The following is a 20,341-nucleotide window of genomic DNA, read 5'->3' as shown; positions in this document are numbered from 1 at the left end:
ATAGCTTGACCGTCTGTCTCAGTCTGCCTCACATCTATCAGTCTACTTGTCTGTCTACCTGTCTGTGTATCTATCTCTCTACCTGTCTGTCTTTCTGTCAGTCTTCATGCTGATCTCCAAGTCAAGCCAGTCAGACTGCACATCTGCTGTTAAGTCGGTCTCCCTATTTTCCAGTTAGTCAGCCTGCCTTTCTATCAGTGACTCTGCCTGCCTATCTGCCAGTGATGTACAATGCCTACATTCCAATCAGTTAGACTGCTTATCTGCCATTCAGCCTACCCGTCCGCCAGACTGTCAGTCTGCCTGTCTGCCAGGAAGCCGGTTAGAATGCCTGTTTGCCAGGCAGCCAATCAGCCTCCCTGTTTGACAGACAGCCAATCAGCCTCCCTGTTTACCAGGCAGCCAATCAGCCTCTCTGTTTGCCAGGCAGCCAATCAGCCTCTCTGTTTGCCAAGCAGCCAATCAGCCTTCCTGTTTGCCAGTCATTCAGTCTGCCTGCCTGCCAGGCAGTGTGTCTGTCTGTGTGACTGCCAGCTGGCCTGCCTGCAAGTCAGTCTGTTTTTTTAAATTCTTTATTCTGTCTGTCTGTTAGCCTTCATGCTGGTCTGTCTTGTCAGTCAGTCAGCCTACCTGCATGTCAGTCCAACTTTTTTGTCTGTTAGTCTGCGTGTCTGTCTGCCTACCTCTTTCTGTCGGTCAGCCTGCTTGCATATCTGTCTTGTCTAATTTGTCTGCCTGTTTTGTCTGTAAGTCAGCCTGCTTGTATGTCAACCTGCCTGTCAGTCAGTAATATGTGCCTGCCAATATAACCATTTACCTTTCTATCTAGGTAACTTACGATCGGCCTATTTATATTATTTTGTGGTACCATCTTATATCACCCCACTAACTTGAAACCAGATTATTGTACTATGGCACAAGCAAGAACACTTTTTTTTATTCCAAGTGAATACAACATAAGTAACATACCTAACCTATGTGCCTATGTATCTATGTACCTTCATAAGAATACATCCAGCAGTAGCCATGAAAGCAATTTTTTTATTTATTTACCGTTAACCACTATGATAGTGTGTGACTTATTGAAAACGTGTTTGCTTTTTCATTTCAATCGGCCTCTTATTTATACTAACAATACATGTAACAGTGTCTGCAAGTGCACCTTTCTTTTTTCAACCACTTGTAAAAGTGTGAATTTCATTGGAATCTGCTTATTTTTAGGTCTTCCATACAGATACTTCTAGCTCAGTTTTATTAATGGCCTAATATGTAACTGTAATACTCAAAGTGATGCAAAGTATTGTCAATATATTTACTGTTAAACAAGTCTGCAGGAACAGCACCACCACAATCCCTAGAGTTAATTTAAAGCTCCAAAAATGTAGCTTTGGCTCCGCCCTTTGCTCATCATTAGATGGCTTTCTTGTCTGACTTAGTTCCATGTTCCTGTTTCTATGTCTTGCTGTCCTATTCTTGTTTCGGATTTGACAATATGCATCCTCCCACTGATGACATTAAAGAAATATTTTTATGTCTCACCTAGGTATCACTTGCCCTGTCTCTTCGAGACATTCTCTATTTACGATATGGGTTTAAAAAAACTGAAATATTTTTCATTGGTTCCTGTTGCTGTCCTTTCGAAATGCTGACTTTTCATTGGTGAATACACTTAGTAGTTCTTCCTTTTGGCCCTCTTACATGTGTTCTTACTGTTCAGGTATTTATACTTTGAGCGAACTCCTTTTTTTTAATTTTATTTTTTTATTTTTTTGGTGGGCTGCATCTTTGCTCATTAAGTTTTCTGTTTTCTTGTTGCAAAGTAATCCTGTGCCCTGGGCACCCCCAACCCTTTTGGCTGACTGGTACCAGATTCTGACTGAACCTGGGCTCTGCCTAACCAGGACCAATGTTAGGCTGAAAGAGACACTTGGAATACAGTGAAATCACCTACATACACTAGGGTACACAATGGGTTTGGGTACCCCTATGATTGGCATGACCTCCCCTGTAAGGCCCTAGTACACAATAGGGCAGAGGTATTAAAACTACCTTTAAGTCCCTAATATGTATTCGGGCATGGTAGTTTAGATGCCAGCATCCCATTCTGCACATGCATGTGTGCACTGCTGAAGCCTGAGGTCAGTTTAAAAGCAGCCGTTTTGCAGGGCTGCTTTTAAAATGTCAATTGTCCCCACACTCACCTTTGTTGTTTAGGCCACGTAACAATTGATAGACTACAATGTGTGGGCATATTAGGTACCCCCAGGGTCCCCCCTAGGTATCCCAGGGGTGGGTGTCTGGTATTTAGAAGGAAGAGAAGGAAGACCCTTATAAAATGAGTTTTATATACCCTGAGATTAGTGAAATTGTCCCCACATTGTTGTAAAGTGCTTCCTAAAGTCGACATTTATATTAAGAGCACTGTGGAGTGAGGATCTGCAATATGTTTACATATTCAGAACCCCTAAAATTTCCCCTAGGTGTCCCATATGTGTGGGGTCCTGTAGATATAGACAGGGCCCTTATAAAATATGTTTTATAAGCCCTGGTTTTGGAAAAATGGCCCAAGTCATTTTTCCCATTGTAAATCCCCTGCCACATTGGTAAACATGGCAAGAATGAATTAACTAATAATTCCCTCTAGAAGAATCATAAAAATGCAATTCAAAGACATCCTAGATTGGTATTGATGAATCCAACAATGTGTTATTGTTGAATTTCTCCTAAAGTGTACAGACAAAAAATTATAAGATTTTCTGGTCTGTAAGCCAAAATTCAGCCTCCCAGTTGTCTGTCCTGATTGGTCAGAGTTAAGTGGATTTGCCAGGCTCCTTTGATGAGGTGATAAATAGCCCCTGGCGTTAGACAGCTCTTCGTGGAGGGCAGAGTTCTGCTACAAAGGAAGGCCAGAGCAGGGGTAGGGGTTGTAAACCATATTTGTCAATGGAAGGGGGAGACAGGCAGAAGAAGTCACTTTGAATTTATACCTCTCCTCTTTGAACCCAGCCAGATGGTAGAGTTAAGGAAGGAATGAGCAGATGCAAGGGGGAGAAACTATGAAGATTAACCAGCCTTGGGAGGTGTTTAGCCAGCTCTTCTCTCCCTGCTGGAAAATCAGCCATTATGAATTTTGTAGAAATGGTGCTCTCTGGGTGAAAATAGTGCTACACTTTGGAGAGTGTGGTCATACCCCGGGGTGTTGCCCTGTACCTCATTCGACAGGAGTGCCCTCCTGCTTGACCCAGAGAACTTGAAATAAGCCTCTCCGATCCGCTGCTTGAAACTTGAGAGAAGAAGGGTCTATGCTGAGGAGTTTGATTGCCAACCAGGCCTGAACTCTGAAGATTGCGCATGCTGCACAAGCTGAACTACAGCCCTGTGGATCTACCTTGCTTCAAAAGGACTTAAGAGTGGACTTCCTGCAAGCTACATGTTAACATAGTTCACCTGGAACTTCCCCACCACAAATCCTCAGCCTGGAGTCCTATAAGTGGATTTGTAAGGTTTTATCCAAGTGGATTGTGGGAACTGAAGTCCCAAACCTTCAAGGACCATCTTTGAGCTGTCAGACCCTTGGAGTCAGTTTTGGACACATTGGTACCCTTTGGAGAATTTCAGAAAGAAGTTCCAGAAGTTTGGAGCAACTTTGGAAAAAAGCTCCTTAAGTGGGCTGACTCGACATAGCCAGCCAAGCCAACGACCCTCAACCTTGAGCCAGCCTATCGTCTAGGTTCATCCCGCTGAAAAGCTGCGGAGTTCCGACTTCCAGAGTTTGACCAGGAGTAAGCTGAACCCCAAGGCGGCAAACCCTCACTGAATCCGGCCTGGTGAAGCGCATCGAGGTACCCCGCAAGATAAAGCTCAGCAAAAGTTTCTAGGTCCGAACGTAGAAAAGGTGACCTGGACCAGGATCCAAGCCACCCATCTTCAACCGCGAGCCGGCCTGTATCCCTGGTTCATCCTGTTGAAAAGTTCTGATGGTCAGACTTCCATAAGTCGCAAGCCAAGCTGAGCCGATTCCGGACTGGATGAAAGCGAGGGACCCCGGGAAGAAAAGCTCCAGAAAAGTTACTATGTCCGAAGGTAAAAACGTTGACCAAGCCCTACAGCGAGGGCTAAATGCGGTTGGCCTCAACTTTGACCCGGTCTAGTGCGACCAGATGTCCCAATAGGCATTGTAGGTTTCTATGTGCTATATAGTACTACATCTTTCAAAATTAATCTCTCCGATTCCCTACATTGGATTCTTTTAGTTTTGTTTTAATTTTAAAGATACAAATATTTCCTATTATTATAAATTGGTGATGGATTTTTATTGTGAGCTGAGTATTAATTATTTACTCAATTGGTGTTTTTAAATGCTTTACATGCCTGTCTTTGAAGTTAAGCCTGCCTGCTCGGATCCAAGCTACCAAGGGTCGAGCATGGGAATAATTTTTTAAGACCTGTACTGAGCCCTATGTTATGTTAGTGGCCTTATTACCAGTGTTAGATGTACTTTTACCCCTACTAATAACCCACTTTCCAACACTTATGCAATGAAACTACTGTAGCTTCATTTGCTTGCTGTCCCGTCGCTTCATTTGCTTGACGTCCATACCCAAGCACCCCTCTGATGCCACTGCTGTTTTGCTCATGTCACTGCTTGCCCGTATCTCCCCTCCCCCCCCCCAACATTGCTCCAGGCCCCACCACCCCTCTGAGGCCACTGCTGTTCACCCCGAGCATTGAATTCCTATGTTATTGTACATTTTTATCTTTTATTTATATAGCATACCCATCCATGCGCTCAAGGGGATATTAAACAATCAGGCTGACACCAGACTCTAACCCGGATCCCCCACTCTGCAGCTCTCACCAATACGCCATATCCTTTCCTTGGCCATGTTGCAGGGAGCAGTACCATATGTGGCCAAAAGAGGTTCCAAGAGACGCCTAGTTACAGCATATGGTACTGCACCCTCACAACACTGCTTGTTGTTTACTGCCGACACAAGACCTATTGCATTGCAAATGCTTGTAATATTTTATCCATCGATAATGCACTTGCTTGCACGTGACCCGACCTCACACAATTCTGATGCCACAACCTCACCAGCATGATTTGGTTAGGTTGAGCAACCTTGGCTTCTTGCCCCTCTCTGGTGCAGCTTGCTTCATGGCCTGCTTAAGTGCTTATGTGGTGGTTTATCTATGTGCCCCGCTTTACACTTTGTCCACTTGAAAGGATGTCTGCACGTAGCCTTTAATCCATGACCCTAATAAAACAACCATGCACAAATTACCTCAATTTGTCCCTCTCTTCACAAGATGCCGGGCTGCTGAAACAGTCCTACACCTATGACTTCTAAAATGATCAGGAGAACTGTTCTAGAGATCTTATATTTTTGTGATTCCCTTATGGCCTGTGTTTTTCGTGATTAGGATGATTTTTAGTTCATAAGCTGCTTGCTGATATAGGAAAGAGTGATGGTGCGTAGAAATTGCCAGTGTTGAAGCCATCTACATAAAATCAATAATTCTTCTTTTTTTTTTTTTTTTTTTTTTTAGATCATTCAGTCTTTGATGTTTCTTCTCCTGGCTACATTGTTCAGTGCGGTGACGAGCCTGCCCTGGAGTCTTTATAATACGTTTGTCATAGAAGAGAGGCATGGCTTTAACCAGCAGGTATGCACTTATCCTGTTCCAATTTGTCTCTTATGCTCTAAATGTGCCAGTTTTTGATTCAGTGCATGCATAATAATACATTGATGCATTGGGTTTCTGGGAAATATATGTAAAGACACCTGGTTTGGAAGAAGAAAATGCACACCGCAATTGAATACCTACTGAGGGATTCTTTTGGGAACCTAAGGATGTGCAAGTGAGTAGAGGAGCAGCTCGGCTGGGCAAAAGGGATCTTTTAAGCAGATAGTTGAACACCTTTCATACCAGCAGTTCCTACAAGGGCTCAGACGCAACTCAAGAATTGTCATGGTCACTAGTTTGTTGTTAACACTCATAGGGCACACACACACTGGCCCCTCCTCTTCTAAGACTGTCCTTATTCCTACACTTCTGAAAGATATGGACATGTGGAAGCTTTAGTGGCTGGAAGAGAGATAAACTCGCTCTAGTCTCTCCTTTCAGATCAGCATACAATGGCTTCTGATAATCCATCCATGGCAACTCATGTAGAATGAGTACCATCATTCATTCCGAACTAATGGGGTATAGAGGATGTATTCCAATCTCTTTTGAGCTTGTAAGTTTAGGTGTAACTGCACTACAGTCACCTGGAGAAAGAGGAAGATAGGATCACTTTAGAGATGCTCCTATTCATGGAGAAACGTCTCTCCTCCATGGATATACTTTGGTTTGTATTATTAAGTGAAGAACTGAAAATTGTGTACAATAATCAGGGAATTAAAATTTAAGGTTAGAATTAACTTTTCACGAATGTAATGCCGCTTTTTCGAAATGCCTGGCAAAACCACCTCTTAATATTGAATACTCCGGCATCATTGCTAAAGTATGAGAACTTCCACTACTCTCCAGGATTGTCAACATTTTCTTTTTTACCCACCCAAGTAGATTTAGTTTACATGAAAGATGTGAAGAGCGTGCGTCTCGGAAACCTACAACGATGTGTTTAAAGCATTTGGACTGACTTTCTGAGAAGCTTGCAGTACATTAAGAGACCACTTGAGGAGATTGGGGCAGCTAGTTGCAAGCTGAGGAATTTGGAGCAGCTGGGGAGTGAGCTGAGGAGCTTTGTGCAGCTCTGCAAATGGCTTTGGGCTGTTTGACAGAGGGCTAAGTAGCTTTGGGCAACTGGACAGAGGTTTGTCATGTGGGGTAGCTGGACAGCGGGTTAAATATCTTTGGACGAGTGGACAAAGGGTTGAGTAGCTTAAGGCAGCTGTCTGGGTAGGCTAGGGCAGTTGGACACATGGATGAGGCAAAGGCCACTGGACAGAGTGCTAGGAATCGTGTGACAGGTGGACAGAGTAAGGAGACCGGATGATGGGTGGACAGAATGCGTAAAAGCTTATATTGGGTCAACCAATTAGGACGTGCCTGTTGTGCAAGCACAGCTTGTTAGGAGACTGTGATGCGGACAGAGTGATAGGAGTCAGTATCAGGGGCACTGTGAGTAAGGAGGTATTGGTTGAGTGACTGGAGGAGCTTGTGGCAGTGAGACAGTGTAAGGAGCTTGTGGTGGGGGACTAAGTGAGAGGAGCTGGTGACAAAGGGACTAAGTGTAAGGATCTTGTGATAGGTTTGAGGTATAAGGCACTAGCAAAAGTGTGCCTGAGTGCATCAAGTTTGTAGTGGGGGACAGAGCATGCAAAGCTTTTTAGTCAAATAGGCAGTTTGTGATGGTATTTGGGCAAGTAGGCATTATGTGAGAAGCTTTGGGCATCATTTGGAGGGAGTATGGGTGGTTTTAGACCTGCAGTCGCCTTTAATAAATAGTGTGTAGGTGCATGGAACACATGTATACACTGCATGGTGCTGCATACACATGAGCTGATAGTCAAATGTGTTTAGGATATGGACAGAAAATGGAAAGTGCTTAGGTCACATGGACCTATTTTAGATGGACAGTTCAAGTTCTTTTGAGCATATGGACAGAGGTATGAATAACTCTTATTGCCATGGAGGACTCCATTGTCTGTGGAGCCTCTTTCTCCACCTTTCATATTCAAACATGACAAAATGCATTAAAGGGATTCGGCTTACTGCATGCACTATATGGAAACCATTCTCTTATTGAGTCTGCTTACATTCTCTGTTTAAGATGCAGTTGGCTACAGTTGCCATTAGGAATGACCTAACTTGAGAACCTGCTTTGGCTTGCATTTCCTAGATATAAAATGAACAATTGTGTACCGAAACCGGGCAATTCAAGGTTAGCAATGATATTTCATTGAAACAGAAAATCACAGTTAAAACTGCCTAGTAGTGTTGAAGCCAACAACTGCATTAGACAGTTGTTGTGCTTATTTGTATGTTTAGTCCATAAGCACAGATTTGCTTGACAATTCAGGACATATCTGCAAGTTGCACAGTTGCACTAGTCCAGACCAGTTTAACCCTACCACCAAACCGTGGAGCATGAGCATCGCTGTTACTGTCATGGATGAAAGCACCATGCATGCATCTGATGAAGCCAACACCTACCTCCCCCCCCACCTGTGAAAATTATTAAAGTAATTTTTCTTCAATACCCTTAAATGACATAGTTCAAAACTAGCAAGGGATAATTGGGTACTACTGCTCCTCCAAGACATTCTGCTGCCTCTTTCTCATATTACAACAAGCATTGGTAAGCCAATAGATCTCGCCTTTGGCTTTGTCAATGGTTTTGACTAAAGAATAAAAAGAACCTTTGACGCAGCCGACCATGTCATTTTATAGAGGAGTGCACCATGCATGCGTGTAACAACAAAATAGCCAAGGTGTTTTTTTTCTGTTTAGTTACCGATCAGAGTTGGATCGCTAAGTAAAATATTTGTTAAAATATGCGAACATGTGGGTGGTGAAAGCAACACAGAGGGCATGCATGAGGGGAGAACAGGCAACGAGTAGATGAGCAACATGGAGCGGGCAGAATAGAAGCACACAGATGAGCAGGCAGGAGTGGGGAGTACAGGGGTGAGGAGGAGGACACGCAACAGATGAGAGGCGGGGTGCGCTGGGGAGGAAAAAACAACTCGGAAAGGAAGCAACGTGGAGCAGGCGGAGGGGAAACACACAGGCGAGAATGCAACCGGGAAGAAGTACACAAGGTTGAATGCCACATGGAAGGGGTTGTGGAGAAGCACATAGATTACCGAGAGCAATACGGAGAGCAGGGGAGTGTACACGATCTAGACCATGCAATGTGCGGTCCAGTAGGCAAGACCTAAAAACTAAGCAGGCGAAGTGTAATATATCATCCTATTTGTAGCTAGGCTAAAGAAGACCGCTCACTATCTGCCTAAATAATAGTAGCTGGATGGAGGTGAAACCGACTTCTTCTGAGCAGTGATATCATGCATTACCTCTTGTGGCAGAAGAAGAGAGCAGCGAAGAAGAGAGACTGACCTCAGGCAAGGGATCTTTTACCCCTCGTCTGCCCAGAGAGCAGCAACAGTGTACAAGACTTCTGGCCCGTGACACCTTCACACGGAAACAATTGATTATGCAGTTGGTAGGGTAAGGGAGGGAGAGGCGGAGTCTTATGAGGGTTTCGTCACTAGGCTGTACCATAATTACAATGCTCCTCATTTGGGGCTCTTGGTTCCATGGACTGTGAATGTGAGGAGAGCTTGTACTTTCTCCCAACTCAAAAAACATCAGATAAGTCTGCTTCATGGTTTGTATTTATTAAACGTAGAATGAAACTTTGTGTACAGTAAATGGAAAATTAAAATTCAAGGATACGATCACATTTCACTAAAACACTGCAGAATTTCGATGCGTCTGGTGGAACTACCTCTTATCATTGCTTTTCAGTGTGTCCGCCATAACAGAGTGCAGCTAAAGCGATCTGCTATCCTATGGCAGTTGTCTTTAACAAAGGCCACCAAATTACCAAGAATGTGTCCAAACCCAAGCAGTGCCCAAAACGCCCCAAATTTTTCAGAGATGTGATTCGTGAAGTGTGTGACTACGCTCCCTATGAGAGGCGTGCCATGAAGTTGCTCAAAGTATCCAAGGTCAAGAGTGCTCTAAAATTGATCAAGAAAAGGCTTGGCACTCGCATGCGTGCCAAGCGAAAGAGGGAAGAGCTTAGCAACATCCTGTCAGTAATGAGAAGGACTGCTGCCAAGAAGGATTAGCTGTACAAAATTCTGAACAAAATGTACCTCTTATCATTGAAGACAATTAAATCAGTGCTCATTCGTCTGTAATGCACTTAAGAATCCATTTGGGCAACGAACTGGGCAACCATGCAATTGCATGCTGACTAGCCAACACCATAAATCTCAAAACTCAAAGCAAAACGTGCATTGAAGTGCTTCAACTCCACCAAAAGGTTGTCTGTAGCATCCATCTTTTGCCCTCCCAACTAGGTTGGAAATTGAGACCTTCAGGGGCAGTGTACTTTATATAAATGCAGTAAGTAGTTGGAGGAGTAAAATAATGCGTACATTGGTATAAATTGGAATATCATTGTGTTGATGAAACAAATAGAAAAGTTAGAATAGCTAAATCGAAATGGAGCCCTGTGCAGGCTTCCCTGAGAAAACTGTCCAGACATTATCTATCAATATTATTTGGTGCAGCAATATATTTATGTGGATTTTCACTGCTGACTTGTACCTTAAATTTCATTCAGTTTTACTTTTAGAAATCTACTTTTTAAATATTTATTTGCTTTTTGTGTGTTCACAAACTATGCTGGTGGTGTGGACGTACGATGGTGTGTATATTCGCACAACATGGTAGGTATGCTAGCTAATGGTGGTTGTGCAGCTTATTGTGGTGGTGTATGATATGCACTGTATGGCTGTATGATTGTGGGTGTTTGGCATATGGTGTTGGATGTATTGGTGCATGAGGCTAGTTGTGTTATAAAGTGAAGTTGGATACTATTAAAATGTTTTCTGTATTGACATATGATATTTGGTGTCTGAACATATAATAATAGTAGAGGTGTTGTAGTATGATGGTGGATATTTTGGCATTTGATGGTGAGTGTGTGGTTATTTGAATGAGTCCCATAGATCTATGATGGTAGGTGTGTTGGCGTACACCTAGGCCTTTGTGAAGAGCTATTACTAGGCAGAGCATTATTACTACACTCACCTTGCCCAATGATTTGTGTAATTTGTGGTCCACTCCATTGCTCAAGGGTGAGGATGGGTGTATTAATTGTTTTTGCAGGGCAGCTAATTTGGTGTGTGATGTCTGTTGATAGGTGATGATGCGTGGTGTTGGTGTACAGCAGTCAGTGTGTGACACATGATTTTTAGTTTTTGGGACATATGAATGCTGTGTTGGTTGTGTCTAAACATGATAGATGTGTCGGCTCATGATGTTGGTTGCATGGTGATATGATGACTAACTGTTGACATATGGTGTTGGTTGTGTGGATGTGTTGGCATATGACGTTGGTTGTGTTAATATATTATTCAAAAAGATTCTTTGCTGAGCAATCAATAATCAATATACCACAGTCTGTCACCAGTCCAAAATTATTATAGCAATGGTCCACAGTATTTTGAATTTGTGAAATGTCCAACTTTGTATCCAAAGTAGTGTATCCGCCTTATTGACAACACCAAGGTATGTCGTTATAGTATCATTTCCATTTATTTCAATTCTTCAATCAAAGAAAGCAGCCAACACGTGTTTCGTCTGGCATTCAAATCCTGCCTTTCGACTTCTTCAGGGCTGCAAGCCAAGAGGACAATGATATTTACAATTCAAAGTATGACACACTATATATATTTTTTAAAGTGATACAGAAAGGGATACAGCCACGTGTAGGGTCAAATTCAAAGAAATCCATGTGATTTGTATTAGGCAAATTGAGAAGTCACCTAATTATGAGAGTGCGTACCCTGGTATAAAAGAAACACAAGAAAAGGCCCACAAGTACCAAACTTGTCAGAAGTTTTAGATCAAGGAATTTTAATGACCAAAGTAAGAATTCTGAAACTCAGATTTCCACTAGTACAGCCGTAAGTTACACCCTAAAACGACAGAGGACAATCCTCAGCTCCGCCATTAATAAGAACGACCACCTTCTAAAACATGTTGAAAGTGATCGCATACTTACTCTAGCAATCATAAAGTTCAATAGAAAAGAGTTCCTCAATTTTGGTAGTCCACATTCATAAATCAATCGTAAACAACCTTCATAGGCTACCTGCAACATCAAATTGAAAGTTCTCACTAATGCACCCCGGTTACATTAAATTAAATCCATAGCGAACCATTGTCATGTCACTCAACTCTATTTAGAGGGATTCTCTCCAAAATATAAACAGAACCATCTAATTCACAAAATGCGTTTATCGTATTGTCCTCAATCTCGTGGCACAAGATACACCATATGTATTAATATTCTGTTGTAAAAGAGAAAATATAAAAAAATCTTGTTTGTCAAACTACAACCGCTATTATTACACCTTCGTTCTCATACATAGGCAACTGTCCAAACACTCACCTTTATTTCGACTGATTGTCTCCAAAGCGTAATCACAACCTTCTTAATTATATATAAAGTCACAAAAAAATGCTGTTTTTATCCTCAATCTCAGCAACACGGGTACGCGGCGAGTGGGTCTTCTGTTATGTAGAAGAAGAGAACATAAAGTTCTTAAGTATCCAACTACGACGATTACTGTTTCCAAAAAATCGTATTAAAAACCGGGCTGCTTACCACCAGTGAACGGCGAGTACGCCAATCCAGGATCACATTCAGCAGCGAGCGTTCTACACCGGCGCCATTTTATAGAACTTGTGTAAATAATATAGAATCGGTCGCCATCTTGTAATGGTAAAATTCTCCATATCTGTATCTGCATGTGAAATTACTTTAATCCAAACATCCAGTCATCAAATATATATGTCAAAATTGAATTTACAATTACTAGAATCTGACAATACTGGGAGTATTAGATAAAAACAAAAGCGTAAATATATACAACCTCGAGTACCCTCGTATGTACTCAAAACCGCTAGTTATCTGTTCTCGTATCGGCGTGATAGTCTAATATACGGAACCCAATATATTGTATTAGGACTGGCAGTATACAAATCCTAATTAGCAAAATTGTAATATCTCAGTAGTCCAAATATATCATACCAATATAAGGAGTATTGGAACCCCTTATTAAAAGAGTGAAATCTCGGTACTCCAATCTATAGTGCCACCGCTGCCGTTTGTAATCATGATGTAAGATGTACCATATAAAAAGTTAACCACAAGTAATTGCTTGTCTCACAATATCACAAGAACTTCGGATTGTCCACTAACGCTCCTGAGTGACAACCCCAAGCATACCTGGAAATCTCAATGTAGCGAATGAATGTATATTTAAATTGTCAGGGGGAGAAGGAAAGTAAATGACACATCGGGGGTGCAGATGTAAGGCAAAATAAATAGGTAAATCGTACAGCAATATTAATATACATGTAGTTCATCACTCCACAATAAAAACTGTACATGTTATTACAAATTAGCTCCATTAATTCATTAGTGTTACTAATCTCTCTTTTCCAGAAACAGAGGACAGGACAAAGTATCCACTAATGTTAACAGGTGTACATAGTGAACATTCTTCAAAGACGTATTCTTTCACTTTGCTGTAACACTGGATTCTAACATATTGTTAAGATTTTAGTCTCCTAAAAAGAATTGTAATTCGGAATACAAATTTAATCCTTCCTCCACAGCTCGCAAAATCATAATCCATCTAGCTTCTTTCCGTCTCAGTTTTAGAGTTCTGTTCCCACCTCTTCTATCAACACTCACATGTTCTATTCCATGATATGTAAATGTATGTTTATTGGGGTCATTCCGATTTTGGATCGCATGGGAGGCAATGGGGTAACGTGTATCTCCATTCTTAAGAGCACGAAAGTGTTCCATCATTCAGTCTTTCAATCGTCTCATTGTACTTCCAACGTAGATTTTTCCACACGTACATGCCATTATATAAATAACAAATGTGGTCTCGCAGTTAATAAATGTTTGGATTTTAAAAGTACCAGTATTATTATATTCAAAAGACACAATCTTCTTAGTGGCCCATCTACAACAACTACATAGGCCACAGTGATGGAAACCTGTAGGTTTAGGACGCAACCACTGTCCTGGTTGTATAGGTTTAGTAATTTTAGGATAGCTCGGACTCACCATGTTAGCAATTGTCGTACCCTTGCGAAAGGTTAAATTTGGCCTTTCGGATAAATATGGTGCTATATCGCCATCTGTCTTCAGTAAATGCCAATATTTGTTTAAGATGGCATACAATTTGTGACTCCCTGCTCCAAAATTGGTAATCATCCTCACCTTCTGAAGATTCTGAGTCAACTCACTATTGTTTCTAGGTTTCAGTGTATCTTCTCTCTTAAGCTTTAATGCTCTATCATAAGCTTTCTGAATAACTTCATCCTTATAACCTCTGTTTCTGAATCTACTAGTCATGATTCTTCTTGAAGTCACCATCATCCGAACAGTTCCTCCTGGCTCTCAACATCTCACCAAAAGGAATCGCTTCTATTTGGCTTTTGGGGTGGCAACTATCTGCACGTAAGAGTGCATTACAGCTAGTTTCCTTTCGGAACATTTTTCTACACAATTTGTCATCTTTCACGAATAATTCAATGTCCAAAAAGGTGATATGTTCATGGTCAAAGTGTGTAGTAAATGTCATGTTTAGGTCATTAGAGTTAAGGTAAGAAAAGAATGAGTTCAATTCATCTGGGGTACCCCTCCAAATCAGTAAACAATCATCAATAAATCTTCCCCAGAAATAAATATGGTTAATCCAGTTCTGGCCCTTAGGGCCCAAGATCCACTCTGCCTCTAAGCGACCCATGAAAAGGTTCGCGAAGGACGGTGCAAATCTGGAACCCATAGCAGTTCGGAGTTTCTGTCTATACCAAGTTTCCTCATAAAGGAAAAAGTTATTTTCAAGTACCATTTTGGTCATTTCTAAAATCATCATTGTGTGATCTAGGTATTCCGCTAGTCTTCGATTAAAAAAGTACTCAAGAGCCTGTATGCCCAATGCGTGATCTATGTTAGAATATAAAGAAACAACATCAAAGGTTGCTAAAATCATATCAGATTTCCAGTTAACATCATTCATGATATTAAGGACGTGCTTAGTATCTTCAATGTGTGAGGGAAGATTCTGAACAAAAGGTCTCAAATACAGATCTACAAATTGTGAGAGTCTTTCAGTCGGCCCACCAATTCCAGATATGATGGGCCTACCTGGTGGTTTCTGTCAATTTTTGTGTATTTTTGGCAAAGTATATAGGCACGGGGCCCTCGGACATTCAACTCTCAAATACACGAAAGGAAACTAGCTGTAATGCACTCTTACGTGCAGATAGTTGCCACCCCAAAAGCCAAATAGAAGTGATTCCTTTTGATGAGATGTTGAGAGCCAGGAGGAACTGTTCGGATGATGGTGACTTCAAGAAGAATCTTAGAGACATGACTAGTAGATTCAGAAACAGAGGTTATAAGGATAAAGTTATTCAGAAAGCTTATGATAGAGCATTAAAGCTTAAGAGAGAAGATACACTGAAACCTAGAAACAATAGTGAGTTTATTTTATTTATTTTATTTTTAAAGTTTTATATAGCGCGGACGAGATCTTTGCAGATATCAGAGCGCTTTACACAGAAGGGGTAAATGAGGGAACATAGTCAAACAGGTAGTTCAAAAGAGTAAACAGTACAGTCATGTACATCAATAATACAATTAATACAGATAAGCAAACGGGGTCAAATAAAAGATATATATATAGCTATATGGAAATATGAGGTGGTAATCGGTGCGATACACAAATAGAAGCACACAGTAAGTTACATGGAGGTGACACTAGTGAGCGGTCAACATCAAAATAAAGGAAGTAGCAAATGGTGCATTCCAGGGATAAAAGTGAAATGGGTGCAGCCTACAATAAAGACAAAAGGTATATATGTAATTATATAAGATAAAATATGAGGTAGTAATCGGTGCAATACAACAATAGAAAGTGAAATGAAGAGGAAAAGATAAGTATGTAAATATATAAAATATGAGGTAGTGATCGGTGCAATACATCAATAGAAGGTGAAATGGGTGCAACCTATAACAATTGTACAGTATACAAGTAGAGGTATAATGCTAATGATAAGCTGGAACCAAGTACAGGTGCAAACAAAGAGCTAAATGAGTCGAAATGTGACTAAAGAGCAGCCAGAAATAGATGAGCTAATGATCGGTGCATTAAAATCAAGTAGAGGTATAATACTGCAATAAAAGGCAGACATTCGCTAGTTGAAAAATAGTCTAGAGAGGCCAGTTCTTAGAGTGTGGTCAAATCGTGAAAAAGACTAGCTCATGATGGCCGACAAAGAGAGAGAGAGACCAGTCTAAAATGGCAGCCAAATTGTAGTGATTGTTGAGTTTAGTTTCCCTTTCTACTCTGGGTAGGTCGAGTTAGTCCATCTTCCGTGTTGCTTAAAGGGGAGGATAGAGTTCCGCTTCTATACTGCTAGATGGTGAGGAGAGAGTAGAATTAATGGAGCTAATGTGTAATAACATCATGTACAGTTTTTATTGTGGAGTGATGAACTACATGTATATTAATATTGCTGTACGATCTACCTATTTATTTTGCCTTACATCTGCACCCCGATGTGTCATTTACTTTCCTTCTCCCCCTGACAATTTAAATATACATTCATTCGCTACATTGAGATTTCCAGGTATGCTTGGGGTTGTCACTCAGGAGCGTTAGTGGAAAATCCGAAGTTCTTGTGATATTGTGAGACAAGCAATTACTTGTGGTTAACTTTTTATATGGTACATCTTACATCATGATTACAAACGGCAGCGGTGGCACTATAGATTGGAGTACCGAGATTTCACTCTTTTAATAAGGGGTTCGAATACTCCTTATACTGGTATGATATATTTGGACTACTGAGATATTACAATTTTGCTAATTAGGCTTTGTATACTGCCCTCGTTGGTATGTAGCCTCATGGTCATTTTGTGGGCAGGGAGGCGATTTATGGCTCCAGTTTATGGCCCCAGCCATATTAGCCAACGGAGAGTGTAACCATCGCAAAGCCCGCGGAAAATACAAAGCACACAGATATCAGTTTGAAATTCCGGGCATAGGGTAAAAGCCGGCATGTTTGTTTAAAGTAGCATTTTTCCGTACATAGTTCCGGGCAGCAAGAGAGAAACCGACATGAGTAATTTAAGGTGAAAGATTTGCGTGCAGTTACCTTCCGAGTCGTCCCTGCCGCTGCTCAAGTAGTTTTGCGTGCAGTATGCAGAGTGAAAAATCGGCATGATTATTTAGAGTGGTAGCTATTGTGCAGTTACCTTCCGAGTCTTTACTGACGCTGCTGCCCAGATCAGGCACCTCCAAAGTTGAGTAATGTTTGCCCAGCACACACAAACAGGCAGGGTACACCGGAGCTTCTCCCAATGCCAGTTGCCCCGTTCTCGCCGATCCACTGGGCGGGGGGAGAGGGGGGGAAGCCTCCCGCCTGAACTCTGCCCAGAACACACAGAACAGGGTGAACCGGGGCCGCTCCAGCTGCCCAATTAACCAGATCTTGTTGATCCACTGGGAGGGGGGAGGGGGGAGGAAGCATCCCGCCGGAGCGCTGCTGCAGACAGGGCACACCGGAGCAGCTTTGATGCCCGTTAACCCGCGCTCGTTGATCCATTGGGAGGGGAGAGGGGGGTGGGGGGGGGGGGGGGAAGCCTCTCGTCAAAACGCTGCCGCAGACAGGGCACCCCGGAGCCGTTTAATTGCCCATTGCTCCCTTTTCGTTGCTCCACAGTCTCCACAGCAACCCGTCGGAAAACGCTGCACAACGCACACAAACACAGCCGTTCTGGGTGCCGAGTGCACCGATCTCGTTGAACCACCCTCTCCGGGTCTGTAAACACCCACTCCCGTCCGCTTGTTACCTGCCCCGGCGGCTTCAGTGACACTGATCACTTGCCGGCGGTGATTGCAGGCAAGCAGGGCACCTCCACACTCAAGGGGGCACTGGGATGCAGTCGTCTGTCCGGAGCCTCCTAGGCGTCCTCATCATCGTTCCGGTTTCAGTACCGGTGCAAGCGTGGATATCTTCAGGCGGGTCGGGTACAGGCGAAGGTGAACTTCAGTCGGGTCGGGTACAGGCGGTGCACTTCAGGCGAGTCAGATACTCAACTCGGCTCAATTCCAGCCGTCCTGCGTTTCGTCGAGGCTGCAGGGGTCCCAGTCGTCACTGCTGCAGGTCCGTGTTTTACGGCGATATTCCAGTTACTCTTAAACCAGTTACTTTAGATCAATCTAGTTACTTGTTACGGTCCGGTTGCTTGTTTTTCTCGCCGACGGTGGTGCGTGCTATCAGGGATAATTCCATGAAAGGGATCCCCAGCACTAGGAGCTCCGGACCGGAGCTCCTATCAGGCGGCCATCTTGGCTCAGCATCTTCAGAAGGTGAGGATGATTACCAATTTTGGAGCAGGGAGTCACAAATTGTATGCCATCTTTAACAAATATTGGCATTTACTGAAGACCGATGGCGATATAGCACCATATTTATCCAAAAGGCCAAATTTAACCTTTCGCAAGGGTGCGACAATTGCTAACATGGTGAGTCCGAGCTATCCTAAAATTACTAAACCTATACAACCAGGACAGTGGTTGCGTCCTAAACCTACAGGTTTCCATCACTGTGGCCTATGTAGTTATTGTAGATGGGCCACTAAGAAGATTGTGTCTTTTGAATATAATAATACTGGTACTTTTAAAATCCAAACATTTATTAACTGTGAGACCACATTTGTTATTTATATAATAGCATGTACGTGTGGAAAAATCTACGTTGGAAGTACAATGAGACGATTGAAAGACCGAATGATGGAACACTTTCGTGCTCTTAAGAATGGGGATACACGTTACCCCATTGCCTCCCTTGCTATCCAAAATCTGAATGACCCCAATAAACATACATTTACATATCATGGACTAGAACATGTGAGTGTTGATAGAAGAGGTGGGAACAGAACTCTAAAATTGAGACGGAAAGAAGCTAGATGGATTAGGATTTTGCGAGCTGTGGTGGAAGGATTAAATTTGGATTCCGAATTACAATTCTTTTTAGGAGACTAAAATCTTAACAATATGTTCGAATCCAGTGTTACAACAAAGTGAAAGAATATGTCTTTGAAGAATGTTCACTACGTACAACTGTTAACATTAGTGGATACTTTGTCCTGTCCTCTGTTTCTGGAAAAGAGAGATTAGTAACACTAATGAATTAATGGAGCTAATGTGTAATAACATCATGTACAGTTTTTATTGTGGAGTGATGAACTACATGTATATTAATATTGCTGTACGATCTACCTATTTATTTTGCCTTACATCTGCACCCCGATGTGTCATTTACTTTCCTTCTCCCCCTGACAATTTAAATATACATTCATTCGCTACATTGAGATTTCCAGGTATGCTTGGGGTTGTCACTCAGGAGCGTTAGTGGAAAATCCGAAGTTCTTGTGATATTGTGAGACAAGCAATTACTTGTGGTTAACTTTTTATATGGTACATCTTACATCATGATTACAAACGGCAGCGGTGGCACTATAGATTGGAGTACCGAGATTTCACTCTTTTAATAAGGGGTTCGAATACTCCTTATACTGGTATGATATATTTGGACTACTGAGATATTACAATTTTGCTAATTAGGCTTTGTATACTGCCAGTACTAATACAATATATTGGGTTCCGTATATTAGACTATCACGCCAATACGAGAACAGATAACTAGCGGTTTTGAGTACATACGAGGCTACTCGAGGTTGTATATATTTACGCTTTTGTTTTTATCTAATACTCCCAGTATTGTCAGATTCTAGTAATTGTAAATTCAATTTTGACATATATATATATTTGATGATTGGATGTTTGGATAAAAGTAATTTCACATGCAGATGCAGATACAGATGTAGAGAATTTTACCATTACAAGATGGCGACCGATTCTATATTATTTACACAAGTTCTATAAAATGGCGCCGGTGTAGAACGCTCGCTGCTGAATGTGATCCTGGATTGGCGTACTCGCCGTTCACTGGTGGTAAGCAGCCCGGTTTTTAATACGATTTTTTGGAAACAGTAATCGTCGTAGTTGGATACTTAAGAACTTTATGTTCTCTTCTTCTACATAACAGAAGACCCACTCGCCGCGTACCCGTGTTGCTGAGATTGAGGATAAAAACAGCATGTTTTTTGTGACTTTATATATAAATAAGAAGGTTGTGATTACGCTTTGGAGACAATCAGTCGAAATAAAGGTGAGTGTTTGGACAGTGGCCTGTGTATGAGAACGAAGGTGTAATAATAGCGGTTGTAGTTTGACAAACAAGATTTTTTTATATTTTCTCTTTTACAACAGAATATTAATACATATGGTGTATCTTGTGCCACGAGATTGAGGACAATACGATAAACGCACATTTTGTGAATTAGATGGTTCTGTTTATATTTTGGAGAGAATCCCTCTAAATAGAGGTGAGTGACATAACAATGGTTTGCTATGGATTTAATTTAATGTAACCGGGGTGCATTAGTGAGAACTTTTATTTGATGTTGCAGGTAGCCTATGAAGGTTGT

General features: G+C 41.8%; 1 protein-coding gene and 1 pseudogene across 1 annotated transcript in view; both read left to right on the top strand.

Annotated features, from left to right (window-relative positions):
• Positions 1 to 20,341, top strand: part of ZMPSTE24 (zinc metallopeptidase STE24) — a 165,496-nt gene that overhangs the window by 30,547 nt on the left and 114,608 nt on the right. Inside the window, exon 4 of the mRNA XM_086921435.1 lies at positions 5,551 to 5,667. Coding sequence (XP_086777561.1) covers positions 5,551 to 5,667 — 117 coding nt within the window. The remainder of the gene's footprint in view (positions 1 to 5,550; positions 5,668 to 20,341) is intronic.
• On the top strand, positions 9,519 to 9,809 carry LOC147710699 (large ribosomal subunit protein eL36 pseudogene; annotated as a pseudogene).

This window comes from Lissotriton vulgaris, chromosome 5 (assembly GCF_964263255.1).
Source record: "Lissotriton vulgaris chromosome 5, aLisVul1.2, whole genome shotgun sequence".
In the NCBI taxonomy this organism is placed as follows: Eukaryota; Metazoa; Chordata; class Amphibia; order Caudata; family Salamandridae; genus Lissotriton; species Lissotriton vulgaris.
This window is presented reverse-complemented; position numbering and strand designations above follow the sequence as displayed.